Source organism: Hemitrygon akajei, chromosome 10 (genome assembly GCF_048418815.1).
Source record: "Hemitrygon akajei chromosome 10, sHemAka1.3, whole genome shotgun sequence".
Classification (NCBI taxonomy): Eukaryota; Metazoa; Chordata; class Chondrichthyes; order Myliobatiformes; family Dasyatidae; genus Hemitrygon; species Hemitrygon akajei.
In genome coordinates this window covers 152,727,761-152,748,913 of record NC_133133.1, presented here as the reverse complement: position 1 = coordinate 152,748,913, position 21,153 = coordinate 152,727,761, and the positions used below count along the sequence as shown (strand labels likewise).

Below are 21,153 nucleotides of genomic sequence, written 5' to 3'. Positions count from 1 at the left end.
CATGGCTTTTCATCAGATCTGGAAAATGTTAGAAATGAAACAAGTTTCAAATTACATAGAAACAATGGTGGACAAAGCAAAAAGAGATGGTCTTTTATCAGGTGGACCAATCTTTGAAGAAAGATTGAATTACACAAGAGGTGGTGGTGCTGGCCAAAAAGGATGGTGATTGTACATCTGGAAGTAAAAGGGATGAATGAAAATTGAAATGTCAGAAGAGAGAGGGAAAATTTATGGACATGGGGAATAATCATAAAACAATATCTGATTACTTGCAGTCTTCCGTGCATATTAACAGGCCCAAAGCAGTGGCTAAAGTAAATAAGTGAGTGAAGTGCCGAAAATGAGTATTCAATTTGCAAAAAAGGCAGAGTAATGGAGGATGAACCAAAGCATTTAAGAGTAGGGCAATTCTTACTGCAACAAGTAATTAACAGGCTGTGAAAAAGCTGAATATAACTATGAAAGGCAAATTGGCCAACAATATCAGCAAACAACAATAGAAAATATTTAAAACATTCATCAGGGAATGTTCCCAATGTTATTTTACTAAAAGGAAAGGGCAAATTCAACATTGAGGCTCCATGTTGAATATAAACTTGACCGGCAACTGGGAGTAAGAAACAGGGCATATATTGTGTACAGAGACAGAGGAATCCATGATAATAGAAAGGATTCAGAAGTCAAAGTAAAATGTTGGGTAGGCCAAGAACAACTACAAACCTAAATTATTAAGGAATGTAAAAGAAGCATTTTAAAGACATCAAGAAAGGAAGCTTGGATTAGGATTAGATGCATAATGGGAAAGACTGTACCATGGGTAACAATGGGAAAAAAGTAGAACAATTAAATTATTAATTCACTTTGGAACAGGTGGACATGACACTGAACAATGAGATAGGTAATAAAGTAAATGCAATTAAAACAGGAAAATGTAAATATATTAAACTGATCCCAATCAAAGATCAGATCCCTGGTAGATCATGTATTTTCAAAAGAACCCAAGGAAAAGATTACTAAATATTATAATGCATATTTAAATATACATTACAAAAAAATGTAGAGCCAGCAGACCTATGGGTAGGTGTGATACTGCATATATGCAATAGTAAAGAACACATCCGTAGAATTATAGCCCACAGAACATAACAGCAGGGTCAAGACACATAATAGAATGTCTAATTTAGAGGAAATGGGATAGCTGGAAAAAATTAATAATTAATACACAGCATTATGGTAACATCCTGCTTGATCAAATTTGCTATATGTTTTGAACCGGTAAAAGAGAAAGAGGATCATAATAAGTTATCCAGATTTTCTTAAAATTTTCCATAAGATACCCTGCAATATGCTAACAAATTGCATCAGAGAATGAAAATCAGGGAACAATTAGTAATATAACTAGTGGACATATTCAAGATGGAAAACAGAGCAGGAATAAAGTGAAAATCAGAGGATCGGTACTGATAAAATGCTGTTCATAAAATTAGAATTTCTAAATTAGCAGGTGGTGGGAATAAATTCAACACTGAAGAGACTGCAACAAATCACAGGAAGTCATTAGGCATTGAAATGTTGCAGTATGGAAGAGCTCTTTTGGCCTGTCAAATCCATTCCAGTTTTTTGTAAGAATAATCCAGCTAATCCCCAATTCTTTCCTTCAAGGCACATTTTAGCTTTCTTTTGAAAGCCAGAATTGAATTTATCTCTACCACTATCCATGACATTGCACACCACATTAAAAAATGTGTTTATGCTCCCACATTTCACCTATAATCCCAACCATGGGATCAATTTCTCTCTACTTACTGTCTTTATCTTTCCTGATATTAAATGCCTTCATCAAATCCTCTGCACCCTCTCAAGGTCATTCTTATTTTATTAACTATCATCCACATCTTCTCCAAAATCATTACATATTTTTTTAATGTGCAGTGCCTAGAACTGGATTCTGGTTGTAGCTGAACTAATGTTTACAAATGTCCATCATAACTTCCTTTATTTGTAAAATGGGTAAATAATTGAGAAATGAATGTCAAAACAGATAGGGGAGGTCATGTACAAGTGCAGGTGGTGCAGAATAACAAGGGGATCTAAAATTACATATAGATCAACTTGCTAAAAGAGACACCATGGGATAGCAAGGCCTTAAAGTTATTTCCGAAGAGGTGTTATTGAAAAGTGGGGAAGTTATATTAAACCTGTAGCAAATAGTTAGAGTAGTGAATATTGTTCATCACAGGAGGGAGAAAGTTCAGGGAAAATTAACAAGAATAATGTTAGATGTGAGAGGGTATGCATGTCAGGAGAGGATTTATTGATTAAACGGAGCTGAGACCTAATTGTGGCCTTTAACATGTTTGAATATTTTGATAGAAAATTTCCACTTTAATGAGAGAGAGCCCAACTGGAAGCCATTGATGTGATTGTCAGCAAGAAATCCAACAGTGAATTCAGAACAAAGGTCTAAACAGAAGAAGTAGTGAGAATTTGGAAGAGTAGGTTAGACAAGCATGCAAGGAACAAGGGAATAGTCGTTATGCTAATAGATTTAAATTTTTTAAAAGATGAGAAGCTTGAGTGTGGTATAAACATCAGTAAAGACTGGTTAGGCCAAATGGCTTGGTATAGTGCTATACTGTATAAACTCTGTAAAATTTTGTTGCTCACTTTCACATTGCTTAAATTGGCAACTATTTGTGACATTAGTAAACTTGGAAGTGATCCTTTCTGCCCCAACATTGAAATACTTCATAAATAGTGTAAATATTTCCAGGAATTCAAATCTGGCCCATCTGCCTGTTCAGTGCATGTTCTGATAAATCATTCAATTTCCTGACCAGGTCAATAAATGCTCGTTTCATAAGCAATTCCCTCTCTCTAATTAAAACTGCAGTGAAGTGTTGATTAAGAATCCTGACTGCATTGTCCGCCTCCATAAACAGGCTTGCTACCTTTCTGGGCCATAATACAGTACATTTCTTTAGCTATCCTCCTGCTGTTTATGTACTTGGCATTTCAGATGCCTCTCTTCACTTTGCTGATTCAGGTTTAATTTCTCCTCTGTACTTTTAATATCCTCCTAGGCCTGCTGTAGTATTATGTTCTCAGCACCGACAAACTTTCTTTATTGCAATCCTCTACTGGAGCTGCAGATTATACAGTCCCATTGCTTTCCCTTGTGGGAGCATATTGATTTACTATGAATCTCCATATTGAATACCACCTATTGTCAGACAGATTTAACATTAATTTTAAAGGATCATCAAACAGATTGAAATTTTTAAAAAAGAGCAAGCACCGTTATAGATGTCCAAAGGGGAACTGAAAAGCAATTTGAATTAAAACAACACAAGAGGTCCAGATGAAGGGTCTCAGCTGGAAGTATCAGCTGTTCACTCTTTTCCATTGATGCAGTCTGGCCTGCAGAGCTCCTCCGGCATTTTGTGTGTATTGCTTCAATTAAAACAAAACTGTTTTACTACTATAATTTAAAAAAGCAGGCAGGACAGAAATTAGGAAAGCAGAGAGGGCATGAAATGACAGAGCAAAATTCTTCGAACAAGTCACCTCTTATCACAACTGTCACTGTTCCTCTGTTACCTACTGGAGCTACATAGCAGTAGATGTATTGCCTGATGCTCTATTATTGAACTGAATTGAAATGCCTTTATTACTTACATCCTTCATATAAATGAGGATGTATGTCCCCATCTGAGTGTGCAGTGTGCAATTTATAGTAAATTTATACTAAACAGAATGTACAACAGGACAGTCAATATAACATAGAAATACAACTGTATCAGCATGAATAAATGAGGCTGATGGCCTGGTGGAAGAAGCTGTCCAGCCCTGTTGGTCCTGGCTTTTATGCTGCGGTACCATTTCCCGGATGGTAGCAGCTGGAACAGTTTGTGGTTGGGGTGACTTGGGTCCCCAATGGTCGTTCAGGCCCTTTTTTTACACACTGGTCTTTGTAAATGTCCTGAATAGTAGGAAGTTCACATCTACAGATGTGTTGGGCTGTCCGCACCACTCTCTGCAGAGACCTGCGATTGAGCGAAGTACAGTTCCCATAACAAGCAGTGATGCAGCCAGTCAGGATGCTCTCAATTGTGCCCCTGTAGAAAGTTCTTGGGATTTGGGGGCCCATACCAAACTTCTTCAACTGTCTGAGGTGAAAGAGGTGCTGTTGTGCCTTTTTCACCACACAGCCGGTATGTACAGACCCCGCGATATCCTCTGTGATGTGTATGCCGAGGAGCTTAAACCCTCTCAACTCCAGATCCATTGATGTCTATAGGGGTTAGCCTGTCTCCATTCCTCCTGTAGTCCACAACCAGCTCCTTTGTTTTTGCGACTTTGAGGGAGAGGTTGTTTTCTTGACACCACTGTGTCAGGGTGATGATTTCTTCTCTGTAGGCTGCCTCGTTATTATTTGAGATTAGGCCAATCGGTGTAGTGTTGTCAGCAAATTTAATTAGCAGATTGGAGCTGTGGGTGGCAACACAGTCATGGGTATACAGAGAGTAAAGGAGGGGGCTTATTACGCAACTCTGAGGGGCTCCTTTGTAGAGTCAGAGGGGCAGAGGTGAGGGAGCCCACTCTTATTCAAGTGATGCAGTTGTTTATAACCAGAAAACTGACATCATGTTCATAAATACAATAACGAATAAGTTAGATACACTTCTGTGCTTTTCCTTTGTGTAGATACTGGTTTTAATTCAAAATGAGTTCCAGTTTCTCCGTATACCAACCAGGCCCACTACCTGCAATAATTCTGGACCCAAGAGTAAAGACCACGGTCAATTAGCTGGGCAGGAAGTGGTCACCACGAGGCTGAAACTTCACCAAGCCCTGGTAACGCCCATAAATGAGCGCATGGAGACTTCTGGAGAGTTAGCAGGTGCCAAATGTCTGCAAAGATTCCCCGCCAAGCCCGCCCTTCAAGGTTGTGGGGGAGGGGGAGAGTATGCGGCTGGTCATCAGAAACAATAAGGCAACACACGCTTTTCTGCCCAGGTTTACTGATCAAATTCGCCAGGTGTTACAGGATCCACCTCCACTTGTTGATTCAGTCTCCTCCTCGGTTCGCCGCAAAACCAGAAACCGCGGTCCTCGTTGCACTTCATTTAAACGCGGGTGCTCAGGACTGGGTGAGCGGGTGGGGCAAAAGTGCGAGGAAACGATTTTATCTCGTTAAAGTGATGGAAGCAACTTCCGCTCCTCCGTGACACCTGTCCCAGGAACTGTGTGGTAAACTGCTACCGGATTTCCCGCGCGATATTTATGCAGTCGGTAACATTAAAGATATCTTCGTCCTACATCAAAGACTGAATGCAGTTTCCTCACTCGAATCAAGCCGATTGATGCGATGTGAGACACACACACAAAGCCTGAATAAAATGGAATTTCATACTAATGCTAATTAGCATTAAACGTCATTTAATGTTAATATTCCTTAATTTTCTGCAAGTATGCTTTTATATTCTCTGCCTCACACGGGAACATAAAGTTTTAACTTCTGACATTTGTTTGAAAATCCGTCTTTTTTCGCCGTTTTAGATCATGGGACCCCTCCCCCATCCGTATTATGGAAAATCATAGTCTTATACAATAGCAGATATTAAATACATCCACTTGGTAAAATGTGGAATTACTATTTTAGTTAAAGAGAGTTTAATGCCACCCGGACTTGAAATTCATTAATAATCAGTGATGTACAACAGGGAACAGTACAACAATGAGAATCCGCGGCAGCGCGATTTCACTGAGGTTTACAGAGCTTCTCTGGCAAAAACAATACTCGCCCACGTCAATCTTGCTCGTGTAACACTAACTCGTTCCTCCATGCCGTAACTGAACGCCTCCGGTACACACAAACACACACCAGCGAAAGCAAGGCAACAGTCCTTGGGGACACTTTTGTGTGATAGCAAGGAGAGCGTGTTTAACAATACACAAAAACGTAAACACGCGCATAAACAAAATTTAAGCGCCAATAGATTTTTTTTTTAAAAAGCTCCCTCTTTTATTTATCCTTGATCCGGGCAGGATTCCACCAGTGCGCGCGCGCGCGCGCTCCCTCACGTGTCTATTTCACGTGCGGCATGGGATCCGGAGCGAGTTAATGTGCAATACAGTATAGCGGGTTTGTATCGGGGGAATTACCAGGGAATAAACTCGAAGTGTTAACTCTAGATCTGAAATATATGGTAGTTGAGGGGTTTATGGAAGGGCAGAACCTGAAGCGATCGTAAACCTAAATAGAATTTTTGATTGGGAAGAAAATAGCCCGTTTCGTTGATTAAGAACCAAGAGGTTGTGATGCTGAAGATACAACGCCAGGATCCACGAAGTCTCCATATTACTTTCCAGCAAGCCTACAGATGAATACCTGGAAATGCACTGAGCTCGCTTGATCGGTAGCCGGTAAATATTTTGATACCAAGATCTGAGGTGATTGTCAATTTTCGATCGCATTAAAGTGTTTTTTTAAAGACTGGTGGCTCAACTGTAGACTTTGAAACCTTTAAAGTCTGGTTTTGCACTGGTGGTACTGCAACGTCAAAGGAGGCAAAGATTCTTTAATTTGCTTCTCGTATTTAAATGGAAATATAATAAGAAAATGGTTGAACAGAAATTTAGTGCCATTAGTGCTCAGTGCAGCAATGTTCAATTCTGAATGTGATCATTCAACAAGATTTCTGCTTTCCTGCTATGATTCAGTTACGAGATATCTGGAACCCATGGAAAAGTGACATGACGGCCATTTCAATCCATTAATTTAATTTATACAAGATTACATCCGAGGAATGCACATGGAATTTCAGAGCTAAGGTGCAGGTGTGCCAGTGCTCTGTCTCTCCTCTAAAGCCTGGTTGAAAATGTGATCGCAGGTCCTCCCACCCCATCTCTTTATCACCAATCCATATGCAAGTAAAGCAGTGGCAACTTTCTGCTAAATTAAGTCCTGATTGTCTCCTTTCTCCAGCCCTCTCCTCCCCCAGCCCCATTTGCTCTTCGTCTCCCTCTCACTTGGTTCCACCTGTCAGCCCCTTGCTCGTTCCTCTTGTACCTCTATACTGACTATTTCCCCTCTACCTTCTCGGGTCCTGCTGTTGGATTTCAGCCTGAAACATTGACCACCTTTTTTTTTAAAAAAAAGATGCTGCTTAACCTATATAACCATATAACAATTACAGCACGGAAACAGGCCATCTCAGCCCTTCTAGTCCGTGCCAAATGCTTACTCTCACCTAGTCCCACTGACCCGCACTCAGCCCATAACCCGCCATTCCTTTCCTGTCCATATACCTATCCAATTCTTTTTAAATGACAATATCGAACCTGCCTCTACTTCTTCTACTGGAAGCTCGTTCCACACAGCTACCACTCTGAGTAAAGATGTTCCCCCTAAAGTTCTGTCCCTTAACTCTCAACTCATGTCCTCATTTGAATATCTCCTACTCTCAATGGAAAAAGCCTATCCCACTCATAATTTTAAATACCTCTATCAAGTCCCCCCTCAACCTTCTATGCTCCAAAGAATAAAGACCTAACTTGTTCGACCTCAACTGCTGAATTCCTCCAGCAGTTAGCTTTTTCTTTTGCTGGTGTTGGACTATAGCTATGGACTTCTCAAACTTGTGAGATGATTGACTGATTTTTTTGCGTGTGGGTTGGCATATTTACATTTAGCCACCAATCTTCAAAAATAAATGTAAATAGATTAAATTTAAATGGAAAAATAGGCTTCTAAAAGCCTGGAATCACAGACCAGACAATGCTGATTAAAACTAACTTAGATGTCTGTGGTGTGGGTGTGAATCAGGAGGTGTGCAGTTAAGTGTGTAGTTTCAGAAAAAGCACTGTAAATATGGAGCAACACCTCATACACCATCTGGGTAGTCTCCAGCCCCTTGGCTGGAACATTGAATTCTCCAACTTCCAGTAATTCCCTCCCTCTCCCTTCCCCCATCCTAGTTTCACTCTGCTTCCTCCTCCAGCAGCTGCCTTTCACCTCTCTCATGATTCTGCCTTCTTCTGCTACCCATAGTGCTTTCCCCTTCCATTCCTTCTTCACCTCCTGCCTATCCCCTCCTTGCTTCCCCTCCCCCACCCCTTGATCTTTCCTCTGATTGGTTTTTAACCTGACACCCACCAGCCTTCTTCCCACCCTCCCCCCCCCCACTTCTTTATAAGGCCCCTGCCCCCTCCCTCTTCAGTCCTGACGAAGGGCCTCGGCCCGAAATGTTGACTGCTCGGTTCCACGGATGCTGCTCAACCTGCTGAGTTCCTCTAGCTTGTTTGTACGTGTTGCTTTGGAATTGCCCTTTGATGTTTGGCCCACGTTGAGCCAGCGAGACCTGTCCACCAAAAGCATCTCCATATGATGCTTACTGCACCTCGTTTTTTTTGAATAAGGAAGCTGCTTCATATCTACCAGTACTCTCCTCTTGTGACTTAATTCACAAGACAAGTATATTTCTGACATTGTCCCTTCTATTACTTCATTGACAATTATATTTCACAAACACTATCTAAAAAGATCAGAGATAAATGCGCACCTCCATTTCTGACCTCTTGATCACGCTGACTTTAATCACCAAACCTTACTGTTCACAAGTTGCTATGTCTCTCCTCCTTTGATCATGTCCCTTTCACTAAGCTAGCGGGCATTTATCTCATTATCTCCTCAGTTGGCAGACTGCCAAATATTGGTTGAAAATGCTCCTCTGGTGTTTTGGGTTGTTTTACTAATTAATGGGTCTTTGTTGCTGTTTCAGTGCTGATTATGATTAATTTATTTTGCTCCCCCGGTCACATTACATGTGGTTTACTGCAACAATCTGCTGGAGCAACTCAGTTGGTCAATAAGCATTTGGTGTGGGTCCGACTAAATTGGATGGCACAGTAGACTTCCGCTGCATCAGGACTCCCATGGTAGATGGTTCAGTCCTGATCTTCGGTGCTTCTTCCTCTGACTTTTAATGGCGGTTGGCAGTCAAAGGAGCATTACTGCCACCAACTGGACTGGAGTGTGATGTAGAGAATTGGGAAATGAAACCTTTACTAGTTCTTTATCAAATAACAGCTAAATTGTAGCCCAAAAGTCCTATATTGTAAGTAAGGAAATACAAAACTGTGAATTAAGTTAAGGTCATTTACATAAATAAAATTTTTAAATGAAAATTGTCCACCCCAGGATAGTAGTGAGTCTGCATTTGATCTCTTTCAACCTTATATGCTTCACACTGCAATAGTATATGTTCAACTGTTTCATAATGATGACCAAACTTACACAACCCAGAATGTTTTCCAACAAGATAAAAGGAATAATTAAGCATAGTATGCCCAATTCTTAAGTCGAGCCAATATAATTCTCTCCCTTCTTGTTTTGCCCCCTTCTCCCGGCAGTTTTATGTATTCTGTCCAGGTGTATCTTCGATGCTGTCTGTGCAGAGTCTGTTTGGACTTCCTCTGACCCTGTGGGTCTCCTGCTGTTCCCTCCCATAGACGTGGGTTGATGGGATAATTGGCCGGCTGTAAATCTCTTAAAGTGGGTTGGTGAGAGGTAGAAACTAGGGAGATCTGATGGAAGTTTGAGGAGAATAAAGTGGGATTTACTCTTGAGTGGCAACATCACCGAGGATTAGTTGGCCATTAATTTTGATGACGGTGTGCAGGGCAAACTTTCACCCAGTGTGTTGGGAGTTTGCAGTGTCCCCGAAGGATGGTAATAGAGGCACGTATGATAGAGCGTTCATGAGGTGTTAGATAGTCACATGGAAGTCCAGAGAATGGAAGAATGTGGACATTGGGGAGGCAGAAGGGATTTATTTAGTTAGCCATTTAATTACTAGTTAATAATTAGTTGAGCATGACGTGGTGGGCCTAAGGGCCTGTTCCTGTGCGGTATTGCTCTATGTTCTATTGTAATTTGTGAGATCGGGGGTGTAACAAACTGCCTGCTCCATTTATGTATTCAACAGTAACAATGTTTACATGATTGATTAGCTGAAAATGTATACGTTGAGGAAATGAAAATGCAACCGTGTTGACAATCCCGCCCTGACCTTCCTTCTTGCGTTTCTCCGTGTAAAACACGTTTTCCCAAAGATTTGATGCAAAAGTAAAAATTGTTCTGTCCCCCTGCGAAGAGCTGCCGTGTGCGGTTTACATCGCCGTGCCGTGATCAAACTGACGGGAAGCGAATGACATGTTGTCACGTAGAGGACCTGGGAATCCCAAGATGGGGTGGAGGAGGCAGCGGGGACTCCCGAAACTTGATCTCCGTCACCCCAAAACGACGAGTGGACACATTTTGTCCCCCCCCCCCTCCCCCTGTGCAATTTACTGAAAATCGATCTGTTCGGCAAAGCGATGTCATAGTTTCACGGAAAACTTCATAAATGCTGGTTGTTGTTCACACAGATTTAGTTCGGCGTCTCTTAAAACAAAGCAGGAGGCCTTCGGAACTCTGAGATACCTAGAAATTAATATGTCTAAAGAAAGTCGTTGGCTGGACAATGTATACGGCGGTGGTTTCCCCAGACTGGGGAAAACTGCAGTCTGTTTTCCCAGGGTTTTTAAGCTTTCTCACTACTGTGGTAAAGTGCGCTGCAGTGTTGTGTTCGGCTCTGTCAGTCATTGTCGTGCTGACCTATTCCAGCCCCTCCTGAAATGGGCATATCGGCGACTATTTATAAAGCTAGACCAGAGAGGAACGGTTCGTGCGTGCGTCACTGGCTTTGAGTTTGGGTTTGTAACGGGAAGTGCTGCCTGCGGTGTGTGGAATGCGATTATTACACAACCTACAGTTAGTGGGATTTAGCGCCACTGAACCGCTGGCGGGGAAATGCGGCTCGGAGGAGGCAAGGCTCAAGTATCTGATGGAAAAAAAGAGCGCATTTAAGCTCGGTCACAGGGTACACAGTGTGGCGAAAGGGGTGGAAGTTAGTGGTTTCAACGCGGGAAAGCATTGCAGACCTGACGCTTATAAAAGAGTTGCGTGATGCACAATAAGACCAAAGAAAAAACACACACCCGCGGATGCGTCTGCTGCAAGTTTATCAGCCGTACAAAATTCCCCCAAATAATTGGATAATTCCCAAAATCTCCTCCCCACCTCTCTCTCGCACAAACACACATCAATTCTGCCGTTTCACAGCAATGTACAGTTACGCCATGTAAACCAGTTCTGAAGCAAATTGGTGCAAAATTCTGCAGCGCCACGATTTGTTGGGGATTGCTGTCAATGTACAAACTAATGTGTAACTTGCACCGTAGCGACTGGCCATCCGTGGGGGCAATCTAGATTTGCAAGGATCACCGTAGATGCGAAACTTTGACATTGCATCAAGTTACAACTTTGAGTTAAAGATTGTCTCCTCTGTTCAGGTAACTATGATGGGTCTAAGTTCCGAAGAGCAGAAGCTGGAAGTAGATCTTAAGAGTAAATCTGATCGAGTCCGAAGGAATTTATTTGGTCCCGTTGATCACGAGCAGCTGCAGCAAGATTTTCAGCATTTACTGCGGGCAAATATTGAAGCTGCCGGACAAAGGTGGAATTATGACTTCGGTAAGGAAATTCCGGCAGAAGGAACCCTTGAATGGGAAGAACTGAAATGTCAAGAAGTCCCAGCTTTTTACAGGAGCCGCGTTGTCAACAAAGCAAAGCACTTGTGCGGACTGCAGGGAGCTTGCGTAAAGAGCAACTCCGATCAGCCAGCGCCTCCCAGCAAGGAAATGAAGACCCAGGTGACTCCCGAGCCCAAAAGAAGGCGGCAGACCTGCATAACAGGTACCGGTGGACTTCCTTTTCACGTGACATTATTTTTACTTTGTGCGACTTCGCACCAATCTTTCTTAAGTTTCACCTGAGTTTGTCGATCAGGGTCGGAGCAGCTTCCAGGTGGACTGAAACCCATTTCCACTTCCTAACCGACTTGGACACTTCCCCCCCCCCCCAAAAAAAAAGGGTAGATTCTGCCTCTGCCGCGAACTTTGTTTCTTCATTATTGACTGCATTTCCCTTCCCACTGGCGGCTAAGGCAGAATCGGTTTGGTATCTATGCTACGCAGCTTGACTCCAATATCATTCTTCAGTTCTTTCTCTCCTTACTCCAGACTGTCCCTGAAATCGCCTCACCTCCTTCTACCCTGGCACTTTAGAAACCCTAATCATCTCGTGTCCGTTAATTGGATTATTAACATGCTGTTCTTAGTCATACAGAGATACGGAGATGCACAGTATAGATTCAGACCGTTGGGGACAACCCTGTGTGTGCCTATTTATATTAGTCCCAATCCTGCATTAATTCCATGTCCCACGAAGACCAGCTCATTCGACTAGCTGCTCAGATGCATCTTAAATATTATTACTGTTTCAGCCTCCACCATCTCCTCTGGCAGCTGGTTCAAGCTGCAAACTTCTTTCCTGTCTGAAAATTCTATTTCTCTGACCGCAGCCCTTTCTGTGTATTTTCCACCCTTCAGCCCTTACGTTGCTCTTTTGAAATTCTGTTCTCAAGATCACTTCCCCCTTTAGGAATTTTGTTTTTTTTAAAAAAAAAACAAGGTGGAATCCATTTCAATGTTCAGTGTGGGATCCATTTTTTATTATTTTAATGTAGTAAATTATTTTACTGGAGGACACTGAGAAGTGTTATTTATGCAGTAGGCACACATCGAAGTCTTATTTTTGCTTGAAGTATTATTTTTGATATTAATGGTAAACAGCAGGTATACAGTGGCACACAAAAGTTAAGGCACCCCGGTCAAAATTTCTGTTACTGTGAATAGCTAAGTGAGTAAAAGATGACCTGATTTCCAAAAGGCATAAAGTTAAAGATGACACATTTCTTTAATATTTTAAGCAAAATTACTTTTTTCCCCCATCTTTTACAGTTTCAAAATAATAAAAAAGGAAAAGGGCCTGAAGCAAATGTTTGGGCACCCTGCATGGTCAGTACTTAGTAACACCCTCTTTGGCAAGTATCACAGCTTGTAAACCCTTTCTGTAGCCAGCTAAGAGTCTTTCAATTCTTGTTTGGGGGATTTTTGCCTGTTCTTCCCTGCAAAAGGCTTCTAGTTCTGTGAGATTCTTGGGCCGTCTTGCATGTGCTGCTCTTTTGAGGTCTATCCACAGATTCTCGATGATGTTTAGGTCAGGGGACTGTGAGGGCCATGGCAAAACCTTCAGCTTGCGCCTCTTGAGGTAGTCCATTGTGGATTTTGAGGTGTGTTTAGGATCATTATCCTGCTGTAGAAGCCATCCTCTTTTCATCTTCAGCTTTTTTACAGATGGTGTGATATTTGCTTCCGGAATTTGCTGGTATTTAATTGAATTCATTCTTCCCTCTACCAGTGAAATGTTCCCTGTGCCACTGGCTGCAACACAAGCCCAAAGCATGATTGATCCACCCCCATGCTTAACAGTTGGAGAGGTGTTTTCATGAAATTCTGTACCCTTTTTTATCCAAACATACCTTTGCACACTGCAGCCAAAATGTTCTATTTTAACTTTATCAGTGTACAGGACTTGTTTCCAAAATGTATCAGACTTGTTTAGATCAAACATGAGGAAATCTGAAGATGCTGGAAATTCAAACAACACGCACAAAATGCTGGTGGAACACAGCAGGCCAGGCAGCATCTTTAAGGAGAAGCACGGTCGACGTTTTGGGCCGAGACCCTTCGTCAGGACTAAGGGTCTCGGCTCAAAACGTCGACAGTGCTTCTCCTTATAGATGCTGCCTGGCCTGCTGAGTTCCACCAGCATTTTGTGTGTGAGGCTTGTTTAGATGTTCCTTTGCAAACTTCTGATGCTGAATTTTGTGGTGAGGACGCAGGAAAGGTTTTCTTCTGATGACTCTTCCATGAAGGTCATAGTTGTGCAGGTGTTGCTGCACAGTAGAACAGTGCACCACCACTCCAGAGTCTGCTAAATCTTCCTGAAGGTTTTTTGCAGTCAAACAGGGGTTTTGATTTGCCTTTCTAGTAATCCTATGAGCAGTTCTCTCAGAATGTTTTCTTGGTCTTCCAGACCTCAACTTGACCTCCACCGTTCCTGTTAACTGCCATTTAATTATGTTATGAACTGAGGAAATGGCTACCTGAAAATGCTTTGCTATCTTCTTATAGCCTTCTCCTGCTTTGTGGGCATCATTTATTTTAATTTTCAGAGTGCTAGGCAGCTGCTTAGAGGAGCCCATGGCTGCTGATTGTTGGGACAAGGTTTGAGGAGGCAGGGTATTTATAAAGCTTTGAAATTTGCATCACCTGGTCTTTCCTAACAATGACTGTGAACAAGCCATAGCCCTAACAAGCTAGTTAAGGTCTGAGACCTTGATAAAAGTTATCCTACAGCTCAAATCTCTTGGGGTGCCCAAACTTTTGCATGGTGCTCCTTTCCATTTTTTCACTTTAAAATTGTACAAAACAAAAATAATACACTAATCTTGCTTGAAATGTTGAAAAGAATGTTTCATCTTTAACTTAGTGACTTTTGGAGATCAGTTCATCTTCTACTTACTTAACTATTCACAGTAACAGAAATTTTGACCAGGGATGCCCAAACTTTTGCATGCCACTGTATGCCATTTTGTGATCCAATACATTTTAAATCCTACAATATTCTGATTATGTTTTCCATCAAGTATGCTTGCATTTGCAACTATTTTATTCATTAATTAAATTAATTTTTATTCATTAATTAAAAATCTTCCAGCTTGCATTGTTTACTGTTTCCTTAGAAAGTTTGATCATTTTATACGTAATACTCCTTTGAAGCTTCTCGTTTAATTACTGCTCAAAAATGGAATTCGGTGAACTGTATGGCAGAGTGGACTGAACTGCCAGTTCAAAGCCCACCTGAGATTCTTGTTTGGAGCCTCAGTTTACTTTGAGAAATGCAAGGCAACTCACTTGTGGCCTAACAAGTCAGCAGGCTAGGAAAATGTAGATCCCAAGGTGGTGAGAGGCAATTCAATCTCAAGAGGCTCACATTCTTCTCTGTACTATCCTGAATTAATAAACATGGAAACACCACGTGTCATACACCTTTTATTTGGATGTAAAAGGGGTCACTACCTGATCCTGGTTTGACTGGTCTGGAATAGGCCTGGGCCACAGCTAATGCCAGAATTGACCAATAGCTATTATTCTGACATTCCCTATCCCAAACCCTATTCAGAGCTGGATGGATGTCCTTTTTTTATTTTAAAGATAAAAAAGTCATTAAAAATGTATTTTCACTTTGAAGCCCAAGTCATTATATATTTGCAGTTTTCACTTATTCTTTGATAAATAAACACTAAAATTGAAGTGTTTAGTTCCAAGCCTTTCACCTCTGTCAACATTCAAATAGTGGTCTATTAATGGATTGTCTGCACCTAGCCTGAGTAAATTTTAAACCAAAACCTTATAAGAATTTTCTTCACAGTCCTAAAACAATTTTTCTCAATGTGTAAGTGTCAAATTGAATTTATTTAAATCGTACACCAATCCCACAACATGATTGAGTAAAAATCTTTGAGTTATGACTCTGTTGGAATGTACAGACATGTGAATTTAAAAATCTAATGGCTTGTAGAAAGAAGCTGTCCTGTGGCCTGTTGGCTCTGGCTTTAATGCTGCGGTAGCATTTGCCAGACAGAAGCAGCTGAAACAGTTTATGGTTGGGGTGACTGGTGTCCCCGACGATCTTCTAGGCCTTCTTTGTGCACCTGCTGCTGTAAATATCCTCAGTGGGGGGAAGTTCACGTCCACAGATGTGCTGGGCTGTCCACACCACTCCGCGTTGCCCAGCAATCGAGGTTGGTGCAGTATCCGTACAAGGCAGTGATACAGACAGGATGCTCTCAATGGTGCCCCTTTAGAAGGTCTTCAGGATTTGAGGGCTCATGCTGAACTTCTTCAATCAGCTGAGGTAGAAGAGATGCTGTTGTGCTTATTTTGCCATACAGCTGGTAGTACAGTCCAGGTGAGATCTTTGTTGATGTGTATACCAAGGAACTTGAAATTACTCACCCTCTTAACTGCAGACCCATTGATGTTGATCAGGGTGAGCTTGTCACCATTGAAACAGAGAAAAGTACGTAAAGGTTTGTAATGACACTTGAAAGAATCAAGCAGTAATTTGGGCCCAACTGTAATTATAACAAGCAGGTATACTGTTTGCAGAAATGCATCTGGAAAAACAGTTCTACCAAGATCCCATAAACATGGTTCATTTGTCAAAGATTTGTCACAGTAAATTTACTATCAGAGTACCCATACATCACCATATACTTACCTTGAGATTAATTATCTTGCAGGCATTTACAGGAAAATAAAGAAATACAATAGAATTTATGAAAAGCTATACATAAATAATGACTGACAAGCAAACAATGTGTAGAAGAAGACAAATAGGGAAATTTTTTAAAAAGTGGATTGGAGGATACTGACTCTCAATTAGAGTGTCAGAAATAAGAAGAACTAAGATAAGGAATAGATTGTTCAAACCATCAAAATGCACAATTCAGATTATATTTTAAGATGACAACTTTTTTCAACAAAAGTAATGTGCGAAGAATCCTGACTTATAAATATTGAATTTAAAAAGCGGAGCTTCTACTACAAACTTAAAGTAAAAGGAGCTGGTGCAGCAGATACTTCAGTTAGTAATTCCATCGTTGCTGCCCCTCTTACTTGCTGCTTCTTAGTATAAAATTTAAAAACCTTTTAGTGTCAGCTTATTAAGCACAATGTTTGGACAGTGCTTGGAGGAGCATTTACATTAGCTTCTATCCAGCAGTCAGAGAGAGCAAATCATAAACACAAGAGATTCTGCAGATGATGAAAACCCAGAGCAACACAAAAATGCTGGGGCAACTCAGCAAACCAGGCAGCGTCTATAGAGGGAAATAAACAGTCGACATTTCAGACTGAGGCCCTTCATCAGGACTGGAAAGGAGAGTGGTGGTGGGGAGAGAATTCAGAATAAGAAGGTGGAGGGAGAGTAAGGAGTGCAAGCTAACAGGTGATTGACAAAGCAACACACACAAAATGCTGGAGGAACTCAGCAGGCCAGGCAGCATCTATGGAAAAGAGTACAGTCAACGTTTTGGGCCTCAGCTAAGGGTCTCGGCCTGAAACATCAACTGCACTCTTTTCCATAGATGCTGCCTGGCCTGCTGAGTTCCTCCAGCATTTTGTGTGTTTTGCTTGGATTCCCAGCATCTGCAGATTTTCTCTTGTAGGTGATTGAAGCGAGGTAAGTGGGGAATGTAGATGGGTTGGGGGGGGGGGGTGATGGGGATGAAGTAAGAAGCTGGGAAGTGATAGGTGAAAAAGATCAAGGGCTGAAGAAGAAAGAATCTGATTGGAGAGGTGAGTGGACCATGGGAGGAGGAAGGGCACCAGAGGGAGATGATCAGATGATGGGCAGGTGAGGAAAAGGGAACAAGTAAGAGGGGAGCGAGAATGGGGCATGGAAAGGAGAAAAGAGGGAGGGTTAAACACTACCAGAAGTTAGTGAAATCAATATTTATGCAATCAGTTGGAGGCTTTCTAGACAACATGAGATGTTGATACTCCATTCTGAGAATGTCCTCATCATGGCAGGAGAAGAACCCATGGACCAACATGTCAGAGTGGGAATTAGAAGTAAAATTAAAATGGGTGGTCACTGGAAAACCCTCCCTGTTGCAGACAGAGTGAAGATGCTTGACAAAGCAGTCTCCCAATCTACATCAGGTCCCACCAATATAGTGGAGGACACACCTAGTGCAGTGGAATCAGTAGATGACCCTAATAGACTCGTGGGTGAAGTGTTGCCTCACCTGGAAGAACTGTTTGGGGTCCTAAGTAGTAATGAGGAAGGAGGTAAAGGAGCAGCCATAACATTTGTCCTGTTTACAGAGTTAAGTGCCAGGAGGGAGATCAATGGGGAGAAGTCACAAGCAAATCACTGAGAGAGCGCTCCATGTGGAAAGCGGGGTGGGGGGGGGGGGGGGGGGAGAGGAGGAGAGAGAAAATGAGGTCGGTGGTAGGATCCTGTTGAAGATGGTGGAAGTTGTGGAGACCGATTTTCTGTAAGTAGAGGATTATGGGCTAGTAGGTAAGGTCAATTGGAACAACTTTCCCCTTGTCCTAATCAGCCACCCAACAAGTCTCACCCATCACCTGCCAGCTTTTCCCATTCCTCTCCTCCCATCTTCTTATTCTGGCTTCTATCCCTTTCTTTCCAGTCCTGATGAAAAATGTTGCTCCAAAACATTGACTTTTTAATCCCCTTCCATAGTCAGGGAGTAGGGATCTTTCCTAATATTCCAGGGAGGAAATTATAAACTGCTGAGGCTGAAAGTCAGGATTGTACACTAAGAAGGAGAGAGGTTTTGTCCAAGTTAACATACTTTACAGAATCATAGAGTTCTACATCTTGGGAAAAAGGTTCCTCAATCCAATTCATCAATGTCGATCTGCATACAAAGCCCATAACTAGCAATGTGAGAATTTAAAAACTTATAACTATATGCTAGACTGCTCAATCAAACTTTTTAAACTATACTTGGATGTGGGACATTCTCAAAACATAGAATATTTGTTTTTGTATTTGGTCTAATGTAATCCTTTTCTTGATACTTGCAAGTATTTTTAAAATATCCTCTTGAAAATGTACATTTTATCTATCTGATTAAAAGTATCTGAGTAAAATATAGCAGCTTAAAATATGCATTATGTTAGTGTTTCTTCAATTCATGGTATCTGTCTCTATGAACATTCCCATCAGTGCATTCGATGCACACTGTGAAAATCCTACCTCCAACATCCCACCTGTACTTTCCTCCAACCACCTTAAACTTGGGCTCTGTCATATTACACACACAAAATGCTGGTGGAACACAGCAGGCCAGGCAGCGTCTATAGGGAGAAGCGCTGTCGACATTTCCGGCTGAGAAGGGTCTATGGCAGGGTTTGCAGGGCATTAATTCCTGCAAGGTGTACCCCAACATCATAAATGGCCATGATGCTGCTCTCTCCAATGAGTTGAAAGCATTTTATATACATACTTGGAACAGGAGAATAAAACTACATCTGTGTGAATCCCTGAAGCCTACGGTGAACCTGTGATATCTATTTGAGGCTAATGTGAGAACGTTGAAGAATACTCACAGGGCATGAGGCCCTGATGGTGTACCTGAAAACCTGTGCCAACCAACTGACTGGAGTATTCAAGATCATTCAGTCTCTCTCTGCAGCAGTCCGAGGTTCCCAACTGCTTCAAAAAGGCATCAATCTGAGCTGTGCCCAAGAAGAGCAGGGTGATCTGCCTCAACAACTATCATCCAGTGGTACTCGCATCGACTGTGATGAAGTGCCTTGAGAGTTTAGTCATGGCTAGAATTAACTTACGCCTATTTAAGGACTAGCACCAACTGCAATTTGCCTACCACCACAACAGGTCTACAATGAATACAATCTCAATGGCACTCCACTCGACCTTGGACCACCTGGACAATGACATACCTACATCAAGCTGCTATTTATTGATTTATAGTTGTGTTCAACACCATCATACCCTCCGCGCTAATCAATAAGCTTCAAAACCTGGGCCTCTGTAGCTCCCTCTGCAACTGGATTCTTGATTTTCTCATTGGGAGACCATCATCAATGTGGATCTGAAATAACATCTCCTCCTTACTAACAATTAATACAGGCGCACCTCAAGGATGTGTGCTTAGCCTGCTGCTCTACTTTCTCTACACCCATGACTTCATGGATAGTCACAGCTCAAGCACCATCTTAAAAATTTGCAGATGACACCACAGTCATTGGCTGAATCTCAGGTGATGGCGAGGAGGCATATAGGAGTGAAGTAATCAGCTAATTGAATTGCAGTCAATGTCAGTATGACAAAGGAATCGATTGTGGACTTCAGGAAGAGGAAGTCAGGGGAACACGTACCAGTCCTCCTCGGGGGTCAGCTGTGGAGAGGTGAGCAGTGTCCAGCTCCTCTGTGTCAACATCGTTTAAGGTCTATCTTGGGCCCAACCTATTGATGAAGAAGGCACACCTGTGTCTATATTTCACTAGCAGATTGAGGAGATTTGGTATGTCACCTAAGACTCTGGTAAATTTCTAATAGATATACCATGGGGAACATTTTTACTGGTTGCATCACTGTCTGCTATTGGGGGGTGGGTCCAGTGCACTGGATTAGAAAAAGCTACAGAGGATTGTAAACTCAGCCAGCTACACCATGGGCGTTAGCCTGCTGGTCATCAAAGGTACCTTCACTTCAAGAAAGTGGTGTCCATCATGAAGGACTCTCACCATCCAGTACAGTATATGCTCTCTTCTCATTGCTAGCACAAGAGCCCAAAGACACACACTTAACATTTTAGGAGCAGCTTCTTCCCTTCCACTACCAGATTTCTGAAGAGTCTGGGAACCTATGAACACTACCTCTCCATTTGCACTCTTTTTACAATATTTTTTGTTTTCTTATTGTAACATCAATTTTTATGTATTGAACTGTATTGTTGCTGCTAAACAACTAATTTCACAACATACGCCAGTGATAATAAACACAGGAGGTTCTGTAGATGCTGAAAATCTAGAACAAAACATTCAAAATGCTTGAGGAACTCAACAGGTCAGGCAGCATCCATTGAAATAGATAACCAGTCAATGTTTTGGGCCAAGGTCCTTCATCAGGATTGGAAAGGAAAGGAAAGGAAGGTGGGGTGGGGAGGGGAAGGAGTATAAGCTAGAAGGTGATAGGTGAAGCCTGGTAGGTGGGTGATAATAAACCTGATTCTGATTCTTATCATCTTACACCCTCTATCAAATCATCTCTGATCTGCCTTCGCTTCAAAGAAGTCCCTAGATCACTCACCTTATCCTCTTAAGACATGCTGTCTAATCCTTGCAGTGTTTTGGTAAATCTCCTCTGTACCCTCTCTAAATCTTCCACGTTCTTCCTATAATGAGGTGACCAAAACCAAATACAATACTCCCAGTGTGGTCTAACCAGAGTTTTATAGAGCTACAACATTACCTGGTGACTCTTGAACTCAATTGCTAGACTAATAAACACAAACAGAGAGGATGAGGATGGTGCCTTCTTAATCATTCTATCAACTTGCGTGGCACCTTTGA

General features: G+C 41.9%; 1 protein-coding gene across 2 annotated transcripts in view; it reads left to right on the top strand.

Annotated features, from left to right (window-relative positions):
- The first annotated feature begins 4,868 nt into the window (after positions 1 to 4,868).
- The window catches only part of LOC140734838 (cyclin-dependent kinase inhibitor 1-like), a 32,496-nt gene continuing 16,211 nt past the window's right edge, over positions 4,869 to 21,153 (top strand). The window contains exons 1-2 of one of the 2 annotated variants that reach the window (XM_073059424.1): positions 4,869 to 4,999; positions 11,404 to 11,806. In XM_073059424.1, coding sequence (XP_072915525.1) covers positions 4,973 to 4,999; positions 11,404 to 11,806 — 430 coding nt within the window. In that variant the 5' untranslated portion in view covers positions 4,869 to 4,972. Of the gene's footprint in view, positions 5,000 to 10,796; positions 11,010 to 11,403; positions 11,807 to 21,153 lie in introns of those variants that run through there. The other variant, XM_073059423.1, reaches the window with a different exon arrangement.